Source organism: Panthera onca, chromosome E2 (assembly GCF_046562875.1).
Source record: "Panthera onca isolate mPanOnc1 chromosome E2, mPanOnc1 haplotype 2, whole genome shotgun sequence".
Classification (NCBI taxonomy): Eukaryota; Metazoa; Chordata; class Mammalia; order Carnivora; family Felidae; genus Panthera; species Panthera onca.
This window is the reverse complement of record NC_138353.1, coordinates 49398289-49422321: the sequence shown is the minus strand read 5'-3', so window position 1 is coordinate 49422321 and position 24033 is coordinate 49398289. Positions and strand designations below refer to the sequence as shown.

Sequence of the window (24033 nt, the reverse complement as noted above, 5' to 3'; positions counted from 1 at the left end):
CACGGTCCGGGGTCCTCGCCTTTAACGCGGCCCCCAGGGAGGAGACGGGAGGGGGAGGGGCGGCGCGGGGCGGCGCATGCGCGGCGCGGACTGAAGCCGCCGGACCGTCCGGCCGCCGGGAGCGCGCAGGAGCCCGCAGGGAGCCCCGAGAGCGCCGGGACCCCGCTCGGGGCGGTGGCGGGGGGGCTCTGAGAGGCGCGGCGGATCGGAGCCCCCAGCCTGCCGCCGCCGCTGCCCGCCCGGGCCCCGGGGACGGCGGTCAAGATGTCCGTGCCGGTGAGTACCAATCGCCGGCCGGGACCCCGGGTGTGCTGCCCCCGGCCGGGCCTGAGACCTCGCGCCGCCCTCTGAAGGCCTAATGCCGCGGGGGCTCCGGAGCTGGGGTGGGGTGGGGGGTCACCCCACCCGGGCCTGCCTGGGCCGGGCATGGGGGTTAGCGTGGGGGCGTCTCCCCCAAGCCGGCCTCTCTGCCCCTGCCTTTCTTTCCATTCTCGCCCAGAAGTCGGTTCGGTCTGGGTTTTGTGCTGTCCCCTCCGGGAGCCCCCCCAGTACCGCTGGGTTGGCAGGGGCCTTTGTTGGTCCCGGGAAGCCCCTGGGACAGCCGAGCCAGGCAGGAGTCGGCGCTGCGCCCCGGAACCCTGCCCCCCATCAGGATGGCCAGGCCTAGCGGGGACAGTTCTGTGCCGCTTGCCCTGAACCCTCCTCCGCTCCAGGGTAGCTGGGCCGGGTGAGGCGGGGAGGTCTCTGCTGCCCCCGGGAAACCACCTGGGCCAGCTGCCCTGTTGTGCTCCTGGGCTCTCAAGGATGGCCAGGGCTGGGGCAGGGTGTGCATCTCTCTCGGGACAGCCCACCCCCAGGACTGCCTGGCGGGATGCGGATCTGTGCCTGTCTCCAGAAAGGCTGATGCACTCACTTTCCCGGGAAGTTTTCCCTGGGTGCTGGGCCGGCCCCCTTCTTCCCTCCTAGCAGTGGGGGCTTCTCTGCTCGCCTGACACCATCACTTCCTTGGCCCGGCAGGCCGGCTTGAGCAGCTCCCAGCCATCATGGCTCCACACTTAGGCCGGCATCTGGAGGCAGCTGGGCCCCGCCTCCTGAGGATGGCAAGTGATCCTGGCCGCCCCCCCCCAGTCAACAGGCCTCGGGTGCAGACCCCAGCCCTCTTTACAGATGGACAGACTGAGGAAGGGGCCGACCTCCTGCGGCCTGCCCGGAAGGGGCGCCATCTGCAGGCTGGAAAGCTGTGGCTTCCAGCCATTGTTTCTCAGCCGACTTAGGGGCTTTTCCCTCCAATAGGAAGGGGCAGTGGGCCAGAGCGGCTGTCCACCTGGCCTTCTTTCTGGGACTGTGCCCCTCTCACCCCATTCTTAGGGTGAAGCAGACAGTAGGGGCTTCCTGGCAGGGCAGTGGCCTCTTAATTAACCACCATGGAGTGTGTGGAGATTACTGGAGAAGTGCTGTGTAAGTGCAAAGCATTGTTGTTATGGAATTAGAGACCCCAGCTCCTGCTGCCTCCAGAGCAGTGATACAGAGTTACAGATGAAAAAAGTAAGGCTTCCAGACTGTGCTGATGTGACCCCTCTCCTCCCTGCCCCTTCTCCACACCTGTTCTGGTTCAGAGCGGAACTGCCTCATCTTTAGAAAGACAGAAGACAGAACAGGCCCGTCCAGGCTTTCTTTCCTGCTGTGCCTCTGCAAAGCTCTGGATCTTTTCTGGCCCAGCGCACCAAGGGCCCTGCCCTGACCCTGTGGGTACTAGCCGGAAGGGAATGGACCTTCCAAGCCTGCTTGAGGGCCTGGGTCTTCAGGGCAATAGTGAACAGAGTATGTACCCGGGCCACATGTGTAACGAGGGAGGTATGGCAGGGGGGTGGGTGCGACTTGCACAGACAGGCACTGCCAGGGACACCTGCTGTGAAGACCTGAAGCTGTGGTCCACTGTCCACACCACTGCCAGCTCCCGGTCCCTCCCCCCATTCCTGCCTATAGCCACAGCCCTCGGGGATTCTGCAGGAGGGGGACAGGGGTCTCACCATCTGCCTCCTAGTGGCTGGGCTGTCAGATCACCCTGGTTCTCTCCTGGGACCTTGGGCAGTGTCAGAGCCGGTGGGGCTGGGAGGAGAAGTTCATTTTTGGAGCAGCTGTGAAATGTTCGGAAAATTGCTTTCATGTGCTTGTGAGCGGTGAGGCCCCATAGAGGCTTCCAGGCCGAGCTGCCTCTTTAAGCCCTGCTCTTGGAACCCAGAATGGTGACTGCCCATGTGGTATTCACGGACATGTTTGGGTTTTAAGCACACCCGTTCATTTGGGCAGTCTTTTCCTGGATGGGGCTGACGCAGGCACTTTGGCCCACAGAAATTACAAGATGCTTCGGAACGGAATGAAGGGTGGTGGCAGGAGAGAAGAGGTTGGGATGGGCCAGGTTGAGCCAGGAGCGACTTCCTTGTAGAGCAGGGGGCTGTGCAGGGATCAGTTGGTCTCGCTCTGACGTTTGACCCACAAGGGCTCTGGGGCCTAGAGATGGGAGGGCACCCGGGGTCATCCTGAGTCCCTGCACAGTGCTCCTTCCTCTTCCCTGAGCTGAGGGAAGTGCTCACACAGCACCTGGAGATCTACTTCCTGGATGTTCTCTGACATTGGCCTTCTTCTTGGCACGGCCATCTGTCACCCCAGGCCTGTCTCTTCCCTCTGGCCAGGCAGGAGGCATTTGAAAGGAAAACGGCTGTGCCACCCACCTGAGACCCCTGGTGGGCACTGGCTTGATTCATGTTGAGGAGTGACAAGAGGCTGGCTGCCCCCTGGCAATGTCAGGCAAGAGGCCAGTGTCTGGCTTGTAGAGAGGTTCCCTGATGTCTGTTCCTGCCACTTGCTTCCTGGCAGTGAGATGGATGCTATCATTCTAGCCTCTCTGCTCCTTTTTATTTATTTATTTTATTTATTCATTTTAATTTAATTTTTTTTAATGTTTTATTTATTATTTTTGAGAGCTAGAGAGCGATTGGGGGTGGGGCAGAGAGAGAGGGAGACATAGAATCCGAAGCAGGCTCCAGGGTCTGAGCTGTCAGCACAGAGCCTGACTCGGGGCTTGAACTCACGAACTGCGAGATCATGACCTGAGCTGAAGTTGGACGCTTAGCCGACTGAGCCACCCAGGCGCCCCCACATTATTATCTTTCTCTCTGCTCCTTTATTGATGGATGACAGGCCCTATCAAGGAGTGGAGTGCTGACGTGTGTGCCGGGAGCTGGGCTCAGGGCTTCTTCACAGGCTCAGGGAGGACCTGTGTCTTGCCAGGGTCGCGTGACCACTGAGAGACAAAGTCGGGGTGGGAACCAAGTCTGGCAGCATCCAAAGCTGGGAAGTGAGCATCATCCTGCATGGCCTCTCTAATTGTGGGGGCTGTGGCCTGTTGAGCTGTCCACACAGGCCAAGGCTGCTGAGAGCCTGACCCTCTGCTTGTGGTTTTACAAATGGGAGTTTGCATAACCCCTTTGGCACCCCAGAGAGGTCAGGCAGCTTGCCCAGGGCTGTGCAGCAGGGTGGGCTTAGCCCTGTGAGGCCCCAGCTGAGGGTGATGGAGATCACTGGACCAGGCGTGGCACCTGGTTGAACCTCCACCAGCGATCTCAGGAACCTGGGTGGCTGGTTCTGTCCCAGCCAGCACCGTGATGGGAGAGCTGGCCAGGAATCCAGGAGGCTCTGCCCTGGGCTCGCCGCTGGCCTGGGCAGCCAAGCTGTGGACAGCCGGGGCCCGGTGGAACAGGCTTAAAAGAGGATGGTGGGAGGAGGCAAGGTCCTCGTCCAAAGTCCTCCGGTCAGTCTCCAGAGCACCTGGCATGCCCCTCCTCCCACCTGGCCTTGGATCTGCCTGGCCCTCCCTCTGCAGGAAGTGATCCCCAGCCACTGCCTTGCTCACCAGGTCACTTCTCACCCTCAGGTGCTCAGGCAGAGGGCACCATCCTGCGAAGCCCTCTGGGACTCATGTGTTTATCGTTGGGGTTCCCTGGTTGCTATCAGGCTTCCTCAGGGTAGGACGCAGGCCTGCTTGGCACCTCTGTCTCTGCCTTGTTGCCCCGCATGCCCTGGCTGCCTGCTGAGGGTGTGGCACTGGGAGCGCAGAGGAGCCCCCGTGGACAGGCGGCCGTGTCCCCATGCAGAGAGCCTGATGCCTCAGCCACGGTCCTGGAAGCCTGGTTGGAGCTGATTGGAGGTTTCCAGAGAGGCTGCTTCGGGACGGGGAGGGCATGTGGTGGGTTGAGGCCAAGGACTCTACAATGAATCCTACTGGCTTGTGTGCACCTTGAGCCAGTTACTGAACGTCTCTGTGCCCATTTTCTCATCTGTGTTACGGGATGTTAACAGCACTGAGAACTCTGAGAGTTTTCTGAGAACTTGGCCAGGGTTCCAGAAAGCTCTTTGTAACAGGCTAAAAAGTCCTACATGGCAGTTACTTTTGTTGAGGTTCTGATCTTTCTCCTGCCACCACTGGCAGGTGCAGTGGCCAAGCCCCACCCCTGGCTCTGGGACAGTCAGCTCGGGCAGGAGCGATCAGCTCTTTGTGGCCCAGTCTTCCTCCACTGGCCCTTTGTCTATAGTTGGTGTGTTTCCTACCAAGGCCTTAGCTTGGGATGACCCCGGACCCTCTCCTGCCCCAGCCTGCCTACAGGACCTCTGCCTCTTGAGCCTTGGATCACCAAGTACTTGTCCTCACCGCCGACGTTGAGGTGGATGCCCTGCCCTGAGTGCCCCCAGGAGTGGGTGCAGAGTTGTAGACAGTGGAAGCCACTGGGGCCCTGCAGGCCTGTCGTCAGGTGCGATCAGCAGGCTGCTAGGTTAGGGAGTGGCCCCTTCTGCAAAAAGGAGGCACGTGAGGGGGGCTCAAGCCTGTGTGTAAGGCAAGTGGGCCACAAGGCTGGGAGGATAGCACCCACTGAGTCCCTACTTCCCACCTCCAGCCATGAGACTGTGTTTCCTAGGTGCCTGTGCTCTGCCCCCTCCACCCACGGTGTCACCTTTGGGTCCCCAGCCTTTGACTCTGGCTTTTGTCACAGCTGCCTGCCTTGATGGCGTCCTGGTCAAGCCCCATTGTTTCTTTGGTTTACTCTTAGTCACTGTTTGATGGTCCATTGTCTCCCTCTCTTCAAGAAAAAGAGATATGGCTAGGAACAGGTTGGGGACTGGAGTCGAGGTGGGTTGGATGCCTGCACTGGCAGGATTGATGGTCACAAGTTGCAGCTCCAAAATTAATCCCTTCTTGAAAGGGGATTAGAGGCTAAGGGGGCTTTTCAGTAATCTAAATTTATTATTTAAATCCTTCCAAGTCCAGGAAGGATTGGAAGCCGATTATAGTGAAAGACACAAATAGTCTGGGATCATCAAAAGATCCAGAACTATGTAATATATGGGGAAGGTAGACATACATAACTTTAAGCTTCCTGACAGCCAGGGCAAAAAGGCAATGGTGGGTTTAGGGTTGCAATACTTATTTTTGGTATTCCTAATCCCATGTATTTTTTCCTCTGTGGTTTGTTTTATTTTTACCAGTTGAGACTCTAATAGGAATATTTTATGTGTATTGAAATGGACAGATGTTAGATGAGTTTTGACTAATGCAGACCCCATGTAACCATCAATCAAATCAAGATAATATCTCCATCATCTCAGAGGATCTTATAGTCAACTGCCCCAGCCCCCATAGGGTGGCCAATATTCTGATTCCTCTCATCATGGCTTAGTTTAGCCTGTTTTTGAGCTTTATATAAGTGGAAACATACAGTGATACACTCTTTGAGGTCTGGCTTCTTTCGTTCAGCATAACACTTTTAAGATTTTCATCCATGCAGTATGTATCAAGAGTTCTTTTTTCACTGTGATGTTGAGTAGTGTTCCACTTATGAATATGAAATTATGGACTTAGCCATTCTCTTGTTGATGGATATCTGTCTCTCTCTCTTTTTTTTAATGTTTACTTATTTATTTTGAGAGAAAAAGAGAGAGCACAAGCAGGGGAGGGGCAGAGAGAGAGAACCCCAAGCAGGCTCCATGCCGCCAGTGCAGAGCCCAACACGGGGCTTGATCCCACGACTGTGAGATCATGACCTAAGCCGAAATCAAGCGTCAGACACTCAACCGACTGAGCCACCCAGGCGCCACTCTGCCTCTGGTCTTTGTATGCTGTGTATTTTTAAGTACTGACGCACTGCCATCGTTGTTGGTGTCATACCCTGTTTCGGTATATTCTAAAACCCGATATCCAAGCACGTGTGCCTTGAGGTGTACCCAGAGCGTTGTCTGTGCTGCCGGATCCTGGGTCCCCCCAAAGTTACAAGCTTGTTTAGGAAGTCATGTGACCACACGCCGTTCTGTTGAGCCCTCCTGGGTGTCCGGGGTTTGAATTCCCTTTTTCTAGGTTGCCCAAGAGGTGAAGTGTCTTAAGTTTTTGAGTCACCTGTGTTTACCCCTGGCCCCTGTCCACTCCAGAGGTTCTGGTAGGGAGACGCTTCTAGGAAAGTAGGCGGTAGGAGGGGAGGGAGCCTTACCTGAGGGCTGCCGGCGTCCCTCCCCCCTCTCAGGTCTGGACAGATTCCTGGCCTCACTCCTCTTTGTCCCAAGACGCCCCACCAAGCAGACACTCCTGGCTGCTCTGCTTCAACTCCGAGGGGCACCGGCCCGCTGGACACCTCCCCACTCAAGGAAGGGGGAGGGGTTGCTTGAGAACCACTCCCTGCATCCAGGGACTGAACACCTCCTGCTCCACTCTCCACACTGAGCGAGTTGGCGAGCCTGGGCTATTTTTACAAATCTTTACTGTTCTTTTTTTTTTTTTTTTTTTTTTTTTTTATTTTTTTTGGGACAGAGAGAGACAGAGCATGAACGGGGGAGGGGCAGAGAGAGAGGGAGACACAGAATCGGAAACAGGCTCCAGGCTCCGAGCCATCAGCCCAGAGCCTGACGCGGGGCTCGAACTCACGGACCGCGAGATCGTGACCTGGCTGAAGTCGGACGCTTAACCGACTGCGCCACCCAGGCGCCCCACTGTTCTTTTTTAACACATCACGAGCCTCGTGGAAGAGTCACACATCTGCTTAAAGGCCACCTCCTCAGAGAGGACCCTCCCCCGCCGCAGGCACCTCGTACGAAGTAGCCTCTGCCATCACTCTGCCGTCCGTCCATGCCAGCTGGAGTCATTAACAGTCTCTGCTCCCGTCCTTGTGGGTGGGTTCAAGCCGGGTGAGGACTGGGGTCTGGGTGTCCTGGGACACACGGAGCCTTTCCCTGTGGGCTGGAGCAGGGCAGGTGGGACGCCCCCACGGTGCTGTCCACGGAGGGAGAAGCAGCGGTTTTCCTGGTGGCTGCCTGCCATGGCCCTGCTTTCTCCGCGTCGCCCCTTCCTGTACTCTCGCCCCGCTGCCCCTCCTGGAGTTAATGACTCCAGCTGGCATGGGACCCTCCGCCATCACCGGACCTTTCAGAGCCTCGGTTGGCGCATCCGTGAAGCGTGAGGACACCAGCAGTCCTGCCGGTCACCAGGCCATGAGACTGCACAGTGGACAAAGGCACCCTGGGGTCAGCAGCACCCACCACCTCCCACTACACACCAGCGCCACCCATCCTGGCACCGGGAGGCACTTGCTGGGCTGCTCCACTAGGCCCTCCCTACTCTCCCTACTGCACCCCCGACCCCGACCAAGTGACTGGGCAACACTGTTCCGCCTCTTTGTGGGTGTGGGCACCTGTGTTCCTGCGGAAGTAGGCTGTGAGGGGGGTTGGCAGATGGCATTTGAAGGCACCCCCCTCCAATTGCCCTGATGCTGGCGCTGGTTGCTATGAGGAGAGGTGAGAGCAGATGGCTAGCTCAGGTGGCTTCTTGACCACACCCCTGTCCCTGCTGGCCCAGGCTGTCAGCCAGATCCGGGGAGCCACCAGCCACTAAGCTTCCTCTCTGAGGACAGGGACTTGTCCCTGTGCCTGTCTTCATCCCCCTCCTCCAGCCAGGACCAAGCTCCTCTCTTCCCCTACCCCCATTTCTTCTGCTGGCCTCTTCCTCATTCCTCCCCCAGACGGTGTTGGGGACAGGGAGGGGGGTGAGCATCGGCAGGGAGGGCAGAGTGCACCTAGACCCTGACCTTCTTGCACACATGGGGGCCTCCACCTGCCAGCACCCAGGGGGATCCCCTGCCAGGAGAGTGATGGTTCTCAGAGGGAGATGGGAGGAAGGGGTGCAGAAGAGAAAGGGCCACCAGGGTCAGTGCCCTGGGGTGTGTGGCAGAGAGACTCTGGGAAGTGCCCCAGGGCCCAGCTCTGTCATCCTGCTCCAGCCTTGGGCCTGCTGTGAGCAGAGCCCCTCTCTGAAGCAGGCACTTTCCTGCGGGTGCCTCCACTGCTCTCTAATTTTCAAATTAGAGAAGCAATAAAAGAATTAGGAGAGTATGCAGTTTCTTCCGTTCCCAGTCCTTGAAAGAGCCAGAGGGGCTAGGGGAGGGAGCTGTGAGAAGGTGGGAGTATTGCAATTGCTGGAACCAGGCCTGGATCTAGGAGGCTAGCCAGCCCCCTGCCCTCACCCCTGGCTCTGTCCTTGCACCCGGCAGTTCCACCCCCACGCTTACCAGGGGTCCTGGTTTCGACCCTGTACCTGGGTCTCTGGGCACTAGTCCGGGCACATGCTGAAGGGGCCGGCAGGCTGAGATCTGGCTCTAGACTGGCCCCGCCCACCTTCCCACAGTCAGGTTGCTCACATTAATGACAGATGAACTGCCCCATTGGTCACTGGTCACGCCATCCTCAGAGAGCAGGGAAAATGGGAAAGCTCTTTATGTCTGACAACTGCAACATCACCCTAAGAGTGTATGCTCTGCACTGTCTGGGGTCCCCTGGGGTGCTTCTCCGTAGGGACACGCCTGGGGAGTTGGGTGGGGTGGGTTACAGATGTAGCTCCCTTCCTGGCGGGGTGACCTGGGCACAGCATGTCCCCTCTCTGGGCCTCTGGGGAGTGGTGGTTGTGACAGCAGGTGTGCGGGGTGTCCAGCCGTGTGTGGCAGTGGTTCTGGATGCAGCTGGATTCCCTTCTTTTCTGGCCCATCCACAGGCAGGCCTCAGCTCACAGGCTGGGTTCGAGCTTGCCAAGGTGAGTGGCCAGCCCAGGGGAAGGCGTCAACACCCCGTGGCCCTCCAGATACATCATTTCTTCCTGTTCCTGGGGCTGGCAGCACTCACCTCCGGCCTCAGGAAATCCTTTCCTGCTGCCGCTCCCAGAGCTGCCGTCAGCTGACCCATCCGCCACCCTCTCCTGCTGCTGGGAAAGCGACCGCCTGCCGTGGCACTCTGCAGGCCATTTTAGTCTGCTGTTTTCATTCACCTGGTCATAAGCGTTTTCTTGCATGATTTCTCAGTCTTTGAAAGTGGCTATCTTGTCTTTTTTAATTTTTTTAAGTTTCTTTACTTATTTTGAGAGAGACAGAGACAGCACAGGGGGAGGGGCAGAGAGAGGGAGAGAGAAACCCAAGCGGGCTCCGTGCAGTCAGCTTAGAGCCCGATGTGGGGGTCGAACTCACTGAACGTGAGATCATGCCCTGAGCTGAAACCGAGAGTCGAGAGTCGGAGGCTCAATCGACTGAGCCACCCAGGCGCTGGGAAAGTGGCTATCTTAATAACTACACAATATCCCATTGAGAAGGCAGTCGCCTATAGTTGGGCCTTCAGGTTATGCCCCCTTTTGTTTGCTGTTACAAATGCTGCAACAGACATTGTTGGGCTGAAAGCAAGAATAGTTCTTTGTGCAGTGGGTTTGACCTGAAGATTAAGATGCAAAAAGCCCAGAGAGCAGCGTTGGGTCCCAAGCTTTTCCTCCCATTTAGGGTCTGGGATCAGCAGCAGCCTGCACCCCAGTAGACACTCTAATGGGCGGATGGGAACCATCATCCCCATGTGCTGGTCCCACCATGTTTCCTACACAGCCAGCTACTCTGGGCTCAAAGGGGAGGAGTTGGCGACACCCCCCCTCCAGCCCGGGGTGGGGTGGGGCTCCTCCTCAGCCAGCAACACCTCCGCCTTCTCACGCTCATCACTGCCCCCACATTCCCCTGTACTGCCTGTGGGGGTGGAGGTGCTGGGCCCCAGTTCTGAACTCACTTGTGTTTGGGGAGTGCTTGGGTCTCAGCTGCTTGTCCTTTGGGGTCTCCGGGCGCGACAGCTTCTTTGGCTTTCCGAGCCCTGGTGCCCCTGTGCCCTCATTCTCTTCCTGCCCTGTCCTGAAGCACCACCTGTCTAGCAGCCCCTTTGTCCCTTCCCTGGCCATCAGCTCTGATCCTTTTGTGGCTGGGAGTCTATAGAATGGGGCCAGGGGCGGTAAACTGGGTCTCAACCTCTTCATCACGAAAATGGGGCTAATTGCAAAGCTTGTTTTACAGGATCTCTGCGGGTGTGAAATGAGCACATAGTCATAGAGCTCTTGGTCCAGGGCCAGCATGGAAGCTCTCCTGGGGGCTATATCACTGTCAGAGCTTCTTGGCCCCAAGGGTCTGCTTCCCCACACATCCCAGCTGCAGCCTGCCCAGGGTGCCCCTCTCCCACCCATCTACCTGCCGGCCTGGGAGGGGGCATTCCTCTCTCCTTTCAATCTCCGCCCCCCCCCCCCCCCCTTCCATCACTGTGGGGCACAGATCCTAGGGCCTTGATTACAAAGCGGAAATGCCATTCTGGGAGGCACAGGCTTGGGGAGTGGGAGGGAGTTTAAGTGGAAAAGGAGCAAATTTTTGAAATGCCTCTGCCTGAGCTGGGTTCCCCTCCCCCGCCTGCCTGCCCACACCAGCAGCCCCGCCCCCAGCGCTGCTTTAATCCTGAGCCAGAGTCGGGAGGGTCTCCTGTTCCCTAGGTCCCAGCCAGCAGCCTCCTTTCTCCCAAGGCCAGCTAGGATGGAGTAGGGCCAGCCGGTTGAGGGCCAGGCATTTTGTGTCCCCACCCACCCTTGCGGAGACCTGCCTGGAGCCCTGCAAGCAGGGTTCTGCCTGGCTGTGGGGCCTGGTCCCCACCCCTCTCCTCAGTGGAGACCCTGGAAAACCTAAGGACTCCTCGAGCACCCAGCACAGACAGATTCTCATGCATGGCCTAGCTGGTTCCGATCTACTTCCTTGGAACCTGGGGTGCCAGCCGCGCTGAGGACAGGTTCAAGGTTTAGGAGGGCCCAGGCTCACAGCTCCATGCCTGACTTTGAGGCAGACATTGGGAACAGCAGGAGGGTATGCCCTAGGTAGTGTTTCCCTGACACCTGGCTCCTTCTGTGGGAAAGTGACAGCTCCTCCTCCAGAATGACAAGGGGCCAGTCTCCCTCCTTGAGGACTCTGGGTCACAAATCCCACCGCTCCTTACTTCCCTCTCCTGCCAGGCCATGAGTTCTGTCTACTGGGTCCCTGTGAAGTTTTGAGGAAATGCAGACGTCTAGGTCCCCCACACTCAGTTCTTCTGGAGCAGGGAGAACTAGGAATCCAGTTTTTTAAAATTTATTTTATTTTAAAAAGTAATCTCTATACCCAACGTGGGTCTTGAACTCAAAACCTCAAATCAAGAGCTGCATGCTTTACCAACTGAGCCAGCCAGGCCCAAGGAATCTGATTTTTAACCAGTTCTCCAGGGGCCCTAGCCCACCCCCTTCATTTTACAGGTGGGAGAGGGCTGAGGTGGCACACCTGGCCAGGGGCTCAGTCAGCTGAGCCCTGGCTGTCAGGCCTGTGTGTCTGGTGGAGGGGCAGCTGTGGATCCATCTTGGGCTAGTATGTGTTTTATGGGCCCTGCCTGAGGGGCCTCTGCAGAGCAAAGCCAGGCTGGCCGCTGCTTCCCTGGCACTGTGAACTGCCTGATGGTGTCCCTATGCTCAGCAAGGGGTCTAGGATGAGGGCTAAGGATCCTGGAGATTGAGGCACAGAACTGGCTGACTCTGGAGCAGGTTCTATCCTACATATCCTTGCAGACCATTATGCAACCCTGGACATGCTCAGGGACTCTAGCACACCCTGATTCTGCTGTGTGGGGTGACAGTCACTGACCTCGGGAGAGTGGACTCAGGAGAACCAAGGTGCTCTCCACTATTTCCCTCCGGTGGTTCTTCTTCCCTCTCATTCCCAGCAACCTCCCCCTCTCCCCATGTTGTTGGGCACAGGTGTTAGAGGGATTGTGGGTGGGAGCAGAGCTCCTAGGGCAGAATGGAGACCATGGGGGCATGCTTCGGGGATGCTCAGTTCAGTTCAGTGGATAAGGTGGGAGATCGTGAGCCCCTTGACCCTGGGTAGACTGAGCCTCAGGCACATCTGATAGAACAGACTCTGTGGCTCTGTGGCTCTTAGGTTATGGGTCTCTGTCTCCCTGCCTCGTGTCTTCATTTCCTGGAGCTCTTAACAGGATAGGCCTGACCAGAGTTGGTGCGGTGGTCGTTATTAGTTTTCTGCCAGGTGGGGTATGCCCCTTCCCTATTACTTCTACATTCAGATCTGAGTCGGATGGCCGGACGGACACGCGCAGAATGCCCCGGGTTTGGTGCGTGGTGAAGGCAGAAGTCCACTGGAGGTTAGGCTAGCGTTTTGGGGTCTGCATGGGGGCTGCAGCGAGCGCATGGGGGTGGTAATCCCAGCAGTCTTCCCAAAAGAGGGGGCGTTTGCTTAGGCCTTGAGGAGGGGCGCGTTCTCGCTCTTACTGGAGGGCAGGGGACATGCATTTGGGGAAAAGAAGATGCCCTCGGTGCTAGCCTCGCAGGCTGGTAGCGGGTGGTTGCCTAGGACCTGGTGCGGGGTGGGGGTGGGGTTAGGGGCGGTTCCACTGGGCGGCGCGCGCCCGCGCCCCTCGGGCTGGCGGGCGGCTCATTTGCATGGGAAGCCACAGTGGCCAATGGGCTCGCACGGCCGGGCATGCTGGGAGCCGGGCCCCGCCGGGGGGCGGAGGCTGCGACCGCGGCGGCGGGTGGAGCGAGGTGGAACCTTCTCTGGGCAGTGGTAGCAGCCGCAGGCGTGGTGGCTGAGGCGGCCGGACCCAGACCGGGACCCGGACGGCTGCGGCCCTCTCGGGGCCCCGAGGGCGCGCGGCGCGGGCAGCTTGGTGTGCGCCCTTGCGGGGAGGCGGGGCCGCAGGCCGGCCGGACACGATGAACTACCTGGTGAGTGCGGCAGACGCGGCCCCGGGTCCGGGAGCGCAGATCCGGGCGGCGTCCGCGTACCGGCTTCCAGGCGACCGCCCTGCCCACGCCCGGCTCGGTCCCAAGCGAGAAAGAGATAAATGTGTGGCATTTCCTGCCGGACCTGCGGGTCCTGGGAACAGCTGGCCGCTGGAGTCTCCGCGGGGTCGCGACCGGGCCGGGGTCCGAGGTCTGAAACCCCTCTCCCGCCGTGGCGGGAACGCCGGGAGGCAAGGACTGCGGAAGATCCCAGAGCCTGTGCGCCCACGGGGCGGTTAGAAGGGCGGGACTCAGGGGCCGCTGGCCGGCAGGAAAGTTCCTGGATCCGGGAAAGTTGCTGGCGGGAGTCCCGTTCTCCCCCTGCCGGCCGCCGCCTGCTGGGTGACCTTGGGCCTGCGTGACACGCCTCCGAGCCTCAGTTTCCTCAGCTACAAAGAGGGGTCCGAGATTCCTTGGATCGTGAACTTCTAGGAGGCGTGGATTTCCAGCAAGCGGGATGGTGGTCCATCTCTGTTTTCGAGTGGGGAGCAGCCCCTACCCACCCCCAGGCTAGGGGTTGAGCGAACAAATGCGTGGTGATTGAGGAGGTGTTGGTGCGCCTGGAGCACCAATCCTGGGTTTGTTAATGATTCACCCCCAGCCTGCCAGCACCGGATTCCAGGCCTGGGGGCAGGCTCTTCTAGGCCTTTACCTACCACGATTGCCCTACCTTCGGTAGGAGCCGGATCATGGCGGTGGGAGTCCATGGCTGCGCCGTGACCCCGGGTCCCAGCATTTGAGGGTGGAGCTTGTGGAGGGACTGGGCTGCCACTCGAGTGTCCGCAACCAGGGCTCCCAGCCCCTCACTGCTGCAAGAGCTACAGCCCAGAGCGGTTTTGGAGGAGTCGAAGTTGCGATTTGCTGAGGGCTAGGGTGCTCTAGGACCGAGGGTGGGTTAGTGCCTGGAGAGATTTTGGGGTCTTGGATCCCAGACTGGGGACATCAGCCCACTCATCGGTCTTGAGGACAGGAGTTTCTTTTTCCTCACTTCTCCCCTGAGAGTCTAGGCTGGGAGGCACTCTCCAGGTTTGCTGTTGACTTCTGTGCCCATTTCAGCCAGGCTTGGACACGTTCCTTATCCCTCTGGGCTGGGAGACACATCTTCCTGTGCCCATTTCCTTTCCCAGGTGGAGAGCTGATGATGTGATGTCCCAGGGCGGAAGAGTCGACTGGCCTAGAAGAGCAGGTGTGTGCTGGGTGCTGGGACAAACCCTCCTGGCACCAGCACCCTCTACCCACTTGCCCTGGGCAAGGAAGGAGCCCAGTGGGAACTGGTGGAAGCCGGGCAGGGCAGCCCCAGGTGCTGCTGGGACTGTCACCCTTGGTTCCAGGAGGAGAGCTGGAGCCTCTGGCCATTACACTTTGCACGAGCCAGGTGTGAGTGCTGTGGGCTGCTGGCACCATCCCGTCAGGCTCGGAGAAGGGTTTGAAGTAAGGGCAGCGCCCCTAGGGCGTCTTGAGCAGGAAACGCCCCTGAGACAGCTGCTCTCCCCGTTGTCATACAGGTGGGGAGACTGAGGCAGAGAGGGACAGGTACTTGTTCTCACAGAATTGGATCTAGAACTTTGTCTCCTGGTATAGGAGACATGCTCTGTGCCACAAGTGTTCCACCCCACCCCTCCCTGATTAGGAGCGCTCTGGTCCCTGGGGTGCTGTTGTGCTGTGCTGGGGCTGCCAACTTGGTGGGGTCCTTCTGGTTCCGGGGCTGTGTTTCTGTGGTCCCTCCTGGCATCCATTGTGCTTCTAGGAGTTCCCACCACCCTTTTCTCTTGGGCCTGGAAAACTCCCTTCCCCACCTCCTAGGAGCCCGTAGCTAATTGGGACAGCCAGAACCAGAGGCCAGTTGTGCCCCTCAGGAGGCTTCTGGAAGGGTGAAGGGCAGTGTTGGAGTCACACTTGGTGAGTGAGTTGTAGGGTTGAGGTGATAGGGATCATTCTCCAGCAAAGATACTGGGCAAGCTCCTCTTCCCCTGGGTCCTCAAGGCCCCTCGACAAGGGGCTAAAGGGTGGTCTCCCTTCAAGGAAGGGAGTAGGGCTGGGCCCTCTAGCCCTGGAGAGAGGCCCTGGCTCCAGTGTCTTGCTGCCCTAATTCCCTTGCACTTTTTTCTTTCTTTCTTTCTTTCTTTCTTTCTTTCTTTCTTTCTTTCTTTCGAGAAGAGAGAGAGAGAGAGACAGAGCGCAAGCAGAGGAGGGGCAGAGAGAGGGAGACACAGAATCCAAGTAGGCTCCAGGCCCTGAGCTGTCAGCACAGAGCCCAACGCTGGGGCTCGAACTCGTGAACTGTGAAATCATGACCTGAGCCAAAACCAAGAGTCAGATGCTTTCTACCCTGGCACCCCTTAAATTTTTTTTAATGTTTATTTTTGAGAGAGACAGAGCATGAACATGAGCATGAGTGGGGGAAGGGCAGAGAGAGGGGGAGACAGAGAATCTGAAACAGGCTTCAGGCTCTGAGCTGTCAGCACAGAGCCTGACGTGCGGCTCGAACCCACAAACTGCGATGTGAGATCGTGACCAGAGCTGAAGTTCCACGCTTAACCGACCCACGCAGGCGCCACCGTCCCCCTGCCCCCCTTGTACTTCTGAGTAAGGAGTGGAGTGGAGTACTGTCCTGGAGTGGAAGCAGCTCAAAGAGGGAAGCAGGGCCCCATCTCAGACCCTCATCTCTACTGTGCATCCCAGAAATCAGGGGTTCGGGACTCTTTTTTGAGCTAGAGAACCCCACTTTTTGTGCCTTCGTGTTCCCCTCCATCCCTGCCCAGGCAGATGCTGCTGCTTTAAGGGTTGCAGCAAGTTACCATTTAGGGCTGGGGAGTGGCAGTCCGCAGGGGGCTTTAGATGTCAAGGTGGAGAAACTGGGGTCTTAAAAGGAGTGAGGTCCTTCCTATCCCCCCTGGGCTGTCCCTTCTGCCTTTTCCCCTCCGTGATGACGTGTCTGGGGCTGGTGCTATCCCTGAAGTAAAGGTCTGCCTCATGCTGAGCGCTCTTCAAGAGACTGAATCCCAAGAGGGGACCAGCAAGGCCCCAGGGATGGAGAAGGAGAGCAGTGGGTGGTCAAGTGCGCAGCTCTGGCTTCTGGCAGCCTGGGTCAGTTCCCTGAGCTAGGTGGCAGTGGTGAGGGTTCCAAAGGGGTTGGGGACCATTCCCAAGCTGTTAGTAGTTGGAATGGACTGCAGGATAGAGGGCTTTGCCTTCCTACCATCTTGGTGCTCTGACTCCAGCTTGCTTGTTCTCATCATCTGTGGTGTGTTAGGGGCTGCAGGTGTTATGTCCTACAGCACAAAGGGCCTGCCCACGCCACCTTTCTGTCTGTGCCCAGCCTCCCAGGGACAGTGCCTGGGATGCCCTGGCAAGGGTGGTGGCAGGGTCCTGCTCCTGGCCCAGAGCTGGCTCCGGAGACAGAAGCATCTGCTGGCTGGGCCATGGCTCATGTTTGTTTGAAGGAGCTGCTGGCAGTGGCCATCACAGGTGGATTTTTAGTCCTTCATTCAACAGACCCAGTTTCTAGGTACAGAGTATCAGACATGGGGCTGAGGACCCACATATAGTCCCAGCTCTGTTCTCTGAGCCTCAGGCACTCCTGAGGTAGGTAGGGCAGGAGCTGTGCTCCTCTTGGGATGGCTCTGGAATAGGGGTTGCCCACAGTCTTGCTCCTTGACAGTCGAACACTGAGGACTTGAGCCCAGACCCTGGCTACTCGCTTATCCCTGGGTGTATTAGGGGAGTGACAATAAGGCTGGCTGGGATGGAGTTTCACCAGGGACGAGGGTGTGGGCATGTCTGGGAAGGGAAGGAACTCTGCCCTTATGGTGCCATTAGAGCCTGGGAGGCAGGGGGAGGGGATGGTCAGGACCCTTACCAGTGGGCCCTTGGCTACTGCCTTTCCAGGGGGATTCTGCAGGCACCAGTGAGCAGGGGTTGTGGATGCACACTGCCACTCAGACACGCATGCATTGAACCTATATCCATTAGCCACTGGGGGCTCCTTGAGACAAGCAAACAGAATATCCCAGAAATAATCTTGGCCCGAGTATGAGATGGTTCCGAGTATGAAGGGAGCTAGTGTTTCCCAAGTGACTACTGTGTGTGAGGCTCTATGTTTGGAGCTGGGGTGTGTGTGTGTGCTTGTGCACGCGCGCGTTGGTGCTGAGGGACAGGGGGGAGTTTCAGGAAAAGGCCTGTCAGATTTCCGCTCTTGGCTTCCAGGGACCTAAGCATCAACCTGGAGCCTTCCAGCTCTGCTTTATCGTAGAGCCCAGGTCTGCCTCTGCTGCTTCCTGACTCTGTCCCTAGCAAGTCGGGTAACTGTTCTGTACCTCAGTTTCCCTGTCTGCAAGATGGAGGTAATCAGTCTCTCATAAGGTTAAAAGGGACGACTGAAGTACGCAAAAGAGCCTGCTCCTGACAGAGGTCGTCGTTACTGCTGTGACTGTAGTGCTGTGAACCTGTCCGTCATGTCCCCATCAGCCTGGTGTCTCCTCACCAGTTCCAGCTACCAGGTCACGCCTTCCTGCAGAGTCAGGGTTTAGGGATACCCAGAGCACATCCAAGGCTCCCAAGGCAGCAGGCGAAGCCAGTGGAGAGACCCACATAGGCGTCAGATGGCTGCAGTCCTCCAGACATGTGCCCCCCTGTGGCCAAGGCCCAGCTACTCCATGTCTGAGGGCACACCTGGGCTGGGTGGGTCTGGTGCCCACAGGGCCCTGGGGCACAATGAGGGCTATTCTGAGTCCGGCGGGGCCTGTGGGGCAGCCCCGTTAGCCCCCATGTGCGACAACCAGGGTGTTGTTCTGAACGGGGCCTGGCGGTGTCGGCGTTGAGCTAGAGGTTCTCCTTTCCCCTCCTTCTGGGGTGAGTGAGCCCCACGTTGTCTTCCTGGCTTCCTCAGGCATGGCCACACTGCTACCAGGGAGGCTTGGATACCACCTTCTGTAAGGGGGGCTTCTGCCTAAACCCGCTCATTCAGGGCCAGGCTCTGTGCACATGTGCCTGAGGGTTCCATACTGAAGGACCCCACCCCCTGCCCTGTCCTCTCCTGAGCATCTGGGTCAGAGGGCACAAAGTAGGCAGTAATGAGATGCTTGGGTCAGCACTTTGAGTTGGGGGCAGTGGGGAGCGTGTGCTCAAAGAGGGGCATGGAGCCTTCCTGGAGGAGTGCCACCCAAATCCTGTTGTGGAGTAGAACACAGCCCAGGGTTTCCTAGAGGCAGGAATGAGGTTGGCCAGAGGCTTGGGGCAAGTCAGGCAGCACTCTCTATGGTCCCCTGGAAACACGTGGCTGGCAGTGTCTGCATGGACTGTGATGGTGCCCTGGCAGCACGCCCCTCTAGACGTCATAGCTGTGCCCCCCTTATGAGATGGATGGGAAGGCCCTGATTGGCGCAGCAGTGAGGGAGGCTGGAAAGCTAGATTCTGGGGGCGCTGGCCCCTCTTCCGTGCTGGGGCAAGACTCTGGGTCTTGAGGAGTGTGTCCGGAGTAGATTTGCTCAGATGCTGTAGGCTTTGCCCTGGCCGGCCTTACCTGCCATGAGGTGCCACCACTGGATGACATCTACTGAGGTCTCATGCATTGTCTCCCTCCAGCCTCTTCCTCCTCCAGTGCCCCGGCTCATGCCCATCCTCTGCCAGTATGCTCTTCCCTGGCTGGTGTCATGGTTGTCTGTTTTTCATTCTTCATGAATCCTCTGAAGGATCACCTCCACGGGGAGGTCATCTTTGACCACTCTATATGCAGTGGCTCTGTCCCGCATTATTTTTGGCATTGCGGTTTTCCCCCCTGCCCTAACAAATTGTTTGGTGTTTGCTCCACTGGAATGTAAGTGCCATGCAGATAGGGCCCTGGTCAAGCTAGACCTGCACCATCTTGCAGAGCCTGGCCCAACACCTGACAGAGAGCAGGAGCCTAGCAAATCTTTTGTTAAACAAAAGAACAGTCCTGTGAAACCAAGCCTGTGGCCTTAGCACAGGGGATCTGGATTCTCAGAGGCTGAGAGACTTACCCAGGGTCACCCAGCAGTAGAGGGAGAACCAGACCCAGGTCTGGTTTTAGTTGCTTGACTTGGAAGAAGGAAGGAGAAGCAAGGAGGAACATGTCTCAGGAGCAGCTGGGGAGGCTCAGAGGCCCAAAGCTAGGGTGCTCGGCCAGCTGGAGTGCCCAGTGCCAGCGGTGCCTAGGACTCAGGAACAGGCTGTGGAGAGGCTGCTCCTGGGACTGTGGGTGGGGGCACCAGCTGATGCAGGCAGAGGCGCTCCTGGTGCCAGGCACCCTGTGCCACGTGCCCAGCCCAAGAGGTGCTTCCCAGCCTGGCTCCAGCCGCCCCAGACTATACAGTTGCAGTCGTTGTTGGCCTTGACTGCTCAGTGAGCTCACGCCAAGGGGGTGGGGGCTGGCCACCCTGGGTGCAGGAGGCCCCACAAGCTGTCCTGGGCTGGGGCAGACCCTCCCCCTCTATCCCTCTCCCCCACCGGACCTTGCCCTCTTTAGAGCCTTCCAGCTTCCCGGAGCACCCAGCACTGCCTGGCAGGGCCTGGTGGAGGCCCCTCTGCCAGCCTTCCTTGGGCTGTCCTCCTGAGAGGTGAGGGGCCTCAGAGGGGCAGTCCCCTCTGTCTGTACCCCGCCCCCTCTGACTGGGCTAGAGGGGAATTTTCCCGTGACTCACTCTGCTGGCACTTCCTGTGGTCACCAGGGCAGGGGCTGGGGGGGACCCACTGGGGTGGCTCTGTGTTCTGGGGTCACAGGGGGAGGGTGGGCCGGGTGTCCCGCCCCCTGACGGGATGTGATTCCCTGAGGCAGGCTGCAGACCATATTTGGGAAACTTGCTTTTCTTGCAGGCAGCTGGGAGATGGGGCCCATGGGCCCCCATGGGCTGCAGGACAGCCCCTGCCACTGTCTGCTCCTCCTGGGGCTGTGGCCTCTGGACCTGCTTCGGCCTCCTCTGTCCCATCCTGACTTGAGGCCTAGGAGGTGGTCCACTGTTCTTTTTCAGGATGTGTTTTTTTTTTCTTCAACCCCCAAGCCTTGTTGAATACAAACTGAGAAATTCTCAAAAACAGGAAGAGAGAGCACCCCGTTGTCTGAAACATTTACACTGTACTTGTATAAAGTTTTTTCTTTTGTTTTTTCTTAATTTTTTATTTTTACTTACTTATTTTTTTTAATTTTTTTCAAACATCTATTTATTATTAAGAGACAGTGAGAGATAGAACATTAGCATGGGAGGGGCAGAGAGAGGAAGAGACACAGAATCTGAAGCAGGCTCCAGGCTCTGAACTGTCAGCACGGAGCCAGACGCGGGGCTTGAACCCACAAACTGTGAGACCATGACCTGAGCTGAAGTCGGATGCTTAACCGACTGAGCCACTCAGGCGCCCCTGTTTTTTCTTAATTTTTTAATGTTTATTTATTTTTGAGAGAGGCAGAGAGAGAGACACAGAGTGCGAATCGGGGAGAGGCAGAGAAAGAGGAAGACACAGAATCCGAAGCAGGCTCCAGGCACTGAGCTGTCAGCACATAGCCTGACGCGGGGCTCGAACTCATGGACTGGGAGATCATGACCTGAGCTGAAGTTGGATGCTTAACCGACTGAGCCACCCAGGTGCCCCTCAAACATTTAGACTGTTCATCTTACCCTCTCCCCATTTTTTAAAAGTTCAAGTGACATTTTATTGAGGATGATTTATGCTTCAGTGCATATTTAATCATTATAGTCATGACATGGGCAGTGTTGCAGTAGCCAGAAGTTTTGAGGGCCTTTGCCTCAGTGCTCACCTTGCTACTGGGGTGAAATCTCTCTTCTGTGCTGTCCATGAGCTGCCCCCCTGGGCTGGCTTCTCCCCTGATCCAGCCTCTCTCGGTTCCCAACTTTCCAGCTTCTGGCTTTGTCTGGGTCTGGAGGCTCTGAGTTGCTCTGGAGAAATGGGCTCCCAGCTGATCCCTGTTCCTCCCCTCCCTGGGACGCCAGAGCAGCCCTGGTCTCCTCTCACCCAGGCACCTCCTTTGCTCTTCCCTCTGCTGGGAACCCTCTATGGTATCTCTGGGCCTGACCCGAGCCTGGCACCTGCACAAAGGGAGTAGCTCAGCAGAGCCCGAAGACCGAGAACACGGGGGCCTCCCCAGTCCCGGTTCTTTATCCCGGTGATGCTCGGGCCTGCTAGCTTGGGCTGTGCCGTGCTGTGGTCCTCCCGCCTCTATCTCCCCAAGGCCTTTCCCAGTCCCACACAGGCTGCTTGGCAGCAGGGCCTTTCTGTGCCAGGGCCATGTGGAGCTCATGGTCCTGCTCTGCGGTGGAGGGGGAGGAGGGTTGCTAATTAATGGAGCCCTGTAGTCGTGCGTGCTTCCGGGGTGGCCGGGAGGGTTACCAGGAGAATTACAGGGTAAAATGTGGGGCTGGTGGAGGGTATTGCTCTTCTGTGGTCACTGTCTTTTGAGACCCCTTTCTTATTTTGCTGTAATTTCCTCATTCCTGATGTCTGTCCCTTTTTCAGAAGCATCCGTGCTAATGTAACGTGTCTAGAGTCTATCCCTGGGTGAACGTCTGGAAAATAACATAGAGTTGTTTTGTAGACATTTATTACATTTACATAAACGCTTCTGGGCCATAGATCTGCCTGTTATTTTGACTCAGGAGGGCGTGGTTGACCTTCCTTGCCAGATACCTAGACACATGCGGGCGCACAGAGCAGAATCGCAGAGATGTCTCGCTGTGCTGGTTGGACCCTGAGCATCCTTCGTAGTGGTCTTGGCCATTCCTTTTCCCCTTCAGAGAACTTGCTGTTTTCATTTTGTTGGTTTTCTGTTGGTGTTCTTATCTTTGCCTTGCTGATTTGGAGAAACGCCTCCAGATTCTAGATTGATCCCTCTCTTGTCATTGGTGATCCGTTACCCTGTCAGTTTTGTGTTCTCCCCCAGGCAGTAGAAACCATTCACTTTGGTGAGGTTGAGTCCATCCATGTGTCATTGTTGTTGTTACCTTATGTTTTGTGCTTTGGGGATCTTTGTTTCTAGAGTTGTATTTCATAATTTTTCCCATTTCTAGGTCACAAAGATATTCTCCCCGATTTTTTCTTTTATTAGAGCTAGAGTTGTATCTTTGACACTTGGGTCTTTAAATGTCCTTTGTTTATAACACAAGGCAAGTGTGTGGACTGATTTTTCTTCCTACAGTGAGTGAGTTCTCATACCACCTGTGAAGCGGTCTTGTCCTTCTCATGGCCGTGTGGTACCACCTGCAGCGTCCCACGGGTTCCCCAAGCATGGGGCTGTCTCCGGGCCCTGTCCTGGTGCATCGGCCCCATGCCAGCTCGCTGATGCGGAGTTGTGGCACATCCTCACAGCTTGAAAGGAAAGTGGAGTGCCCATTTGCATCTCATTTTCAGAACTGACCTGCTTATTCGTGGACCTCTCTTCCTCCATTTAATTCTAAAAGGATTCTCCTCCTTTGGTCAAATTCCTTAAAAAAAAAAAAAAAAAAATTCTCCTGGCATTTTTGTTACAATTGTAACTTATTAAGTAAGTTTGGGCAAATTGGCCTTTTATAGTGCTTAGTCATCCCACCGTGAACTTGGTATGTTTTCCCCTTTATTCAGGTTTTTCCTTGAGCCTTTTGGCAGAAAGTACACATTTTTTCCCCTGAGGTCTCCTGCTGTCTTTGCTTGATTAATTCCTGGATAACTAGTAGCTTTTTGTTGTTGTCGTGCGATGTCTTTTCTATATTTCTTTCTCATCAGTTACTGATTCTAATTTGTTGGAATTATGACGTAGATGATCATATGGTCTGCAGATGGTGACCGTTTTGTCCCTGTATGTCCCCTCCCTGCTCTCTCTTTTTTTTCCTCTTGGCTGATTGCTCTGGCAGGACAGCAGGACTGTTGAGTTGGAGCAGGGAGGGTTTGCATCCTGTTTTCTTCCCAGAACGTGGTGACCATTATTTGCATTATTACTCTTCTCCCCAGTGTTGTCATGTGACTTAGGGAGTGGCTTCCCTGGAGTGAAGGTGGTGGCTGCAGTCGAGAGGATTTTGGGGCTTATTTGGAAAATGCCAGCATCAGCTGGGCCTCTCTGCTGGTGGGGGGTGGGGTGGGCAGAGCCCTCTCTGCCACTGAGCCCCTGATGCACATCCTCATGCACACCTGCTTCCTCTCTCCCCAGAACGTGCTGGCCAAAGCCCTCTATGACAACGTGGCCGAGTCCCCAGATGAGCTCTCCTTCCGCAAGGGTGACATCATGACGGTGCTGGAACGGGACACACAAGGCCTGGATGGCTGGTGGCTCTGCTCGCTGCATGGGCGCCAAGGCATTGTGCCCGGGAACCGCCTTAAGATCCTGGTGGGCATGCACGACAAGAAGCCAGCAGGGCCCGGGCCTGGCCCACCTGCCACCTCGGCCCAGCCCCAGCCTGGCCCCCATGCCCCGGCTGCCCAGTACACGCCCATGCTGCCTGCCACATACCAGCCCCAGCCCGATAGCGTGTACCTGGTGCCCACCCCCAGCAAGACTCAGCAAAGCCTCTACCAAGCCCCTGGACCCAGCCCACAGTTCCAGTCTCCCCCAGCCAAACAGACAACTATGTTCTCAAAGCAGATGCCCCATCACCCTTTTCCCAGCCCAGCTCCAGACCTTTACCAGGTGCCCCCAGGGCCTGGCAGCCCTGCCCAGGATATTTACCAGGTGCCACCTTCTGCTGGCGTAGGACATGACATCTACCAGGTGCCCCCATCCATGGATGCACGCAGCTGGGAGGGGACGAAGCCACCGGCAAAGGTAAGGCTGCCCTGTCAACCCCCCTGGCAAGTTTTGCCCAGGCCCTGGTTTCTGGGCCCAACTGAGTATCCTTGGCGTCTCT

At 57.2% G+C, this 24033-nt stretch overlaps 1 protein-coding gene across 3 annotated transcripts in view; it reads left to right on the top strand.

Annotated features, from left to right (window-relative positions):
- The first annotated feature begins 120 nt into the window (after positions 1 to 120).
- The window catches only part of BCAR1 (BCAR1 scaffold protein, Cas family member), a 37691-nt gene continuing 13778 nt past the window's right edge, over positions 121 to 24033 (top strand). Inside the window, exons 1-2 of one of the 3 annotated variants that reach the window (XM_060650118.2) lie at positions 121 to 276; positions 23340 to 23951. In XM_060650118.2, coding sequence (XP_060506101.1) covers positions 265 to 276; positions 23340 to 23951 — 624 coding nt within the window. In that variant the 5' untranslated portion in view covers positions 121 to 264. Of the gene's footprint in view, positions 277 to 12923; positions 13136 to 23339; positions 23952 to 24033 lie in introns of those variants that run through there. The other 2 variants (XM_060650120.2, XM_060650119.2) reach the window with 2 other exon arrangements.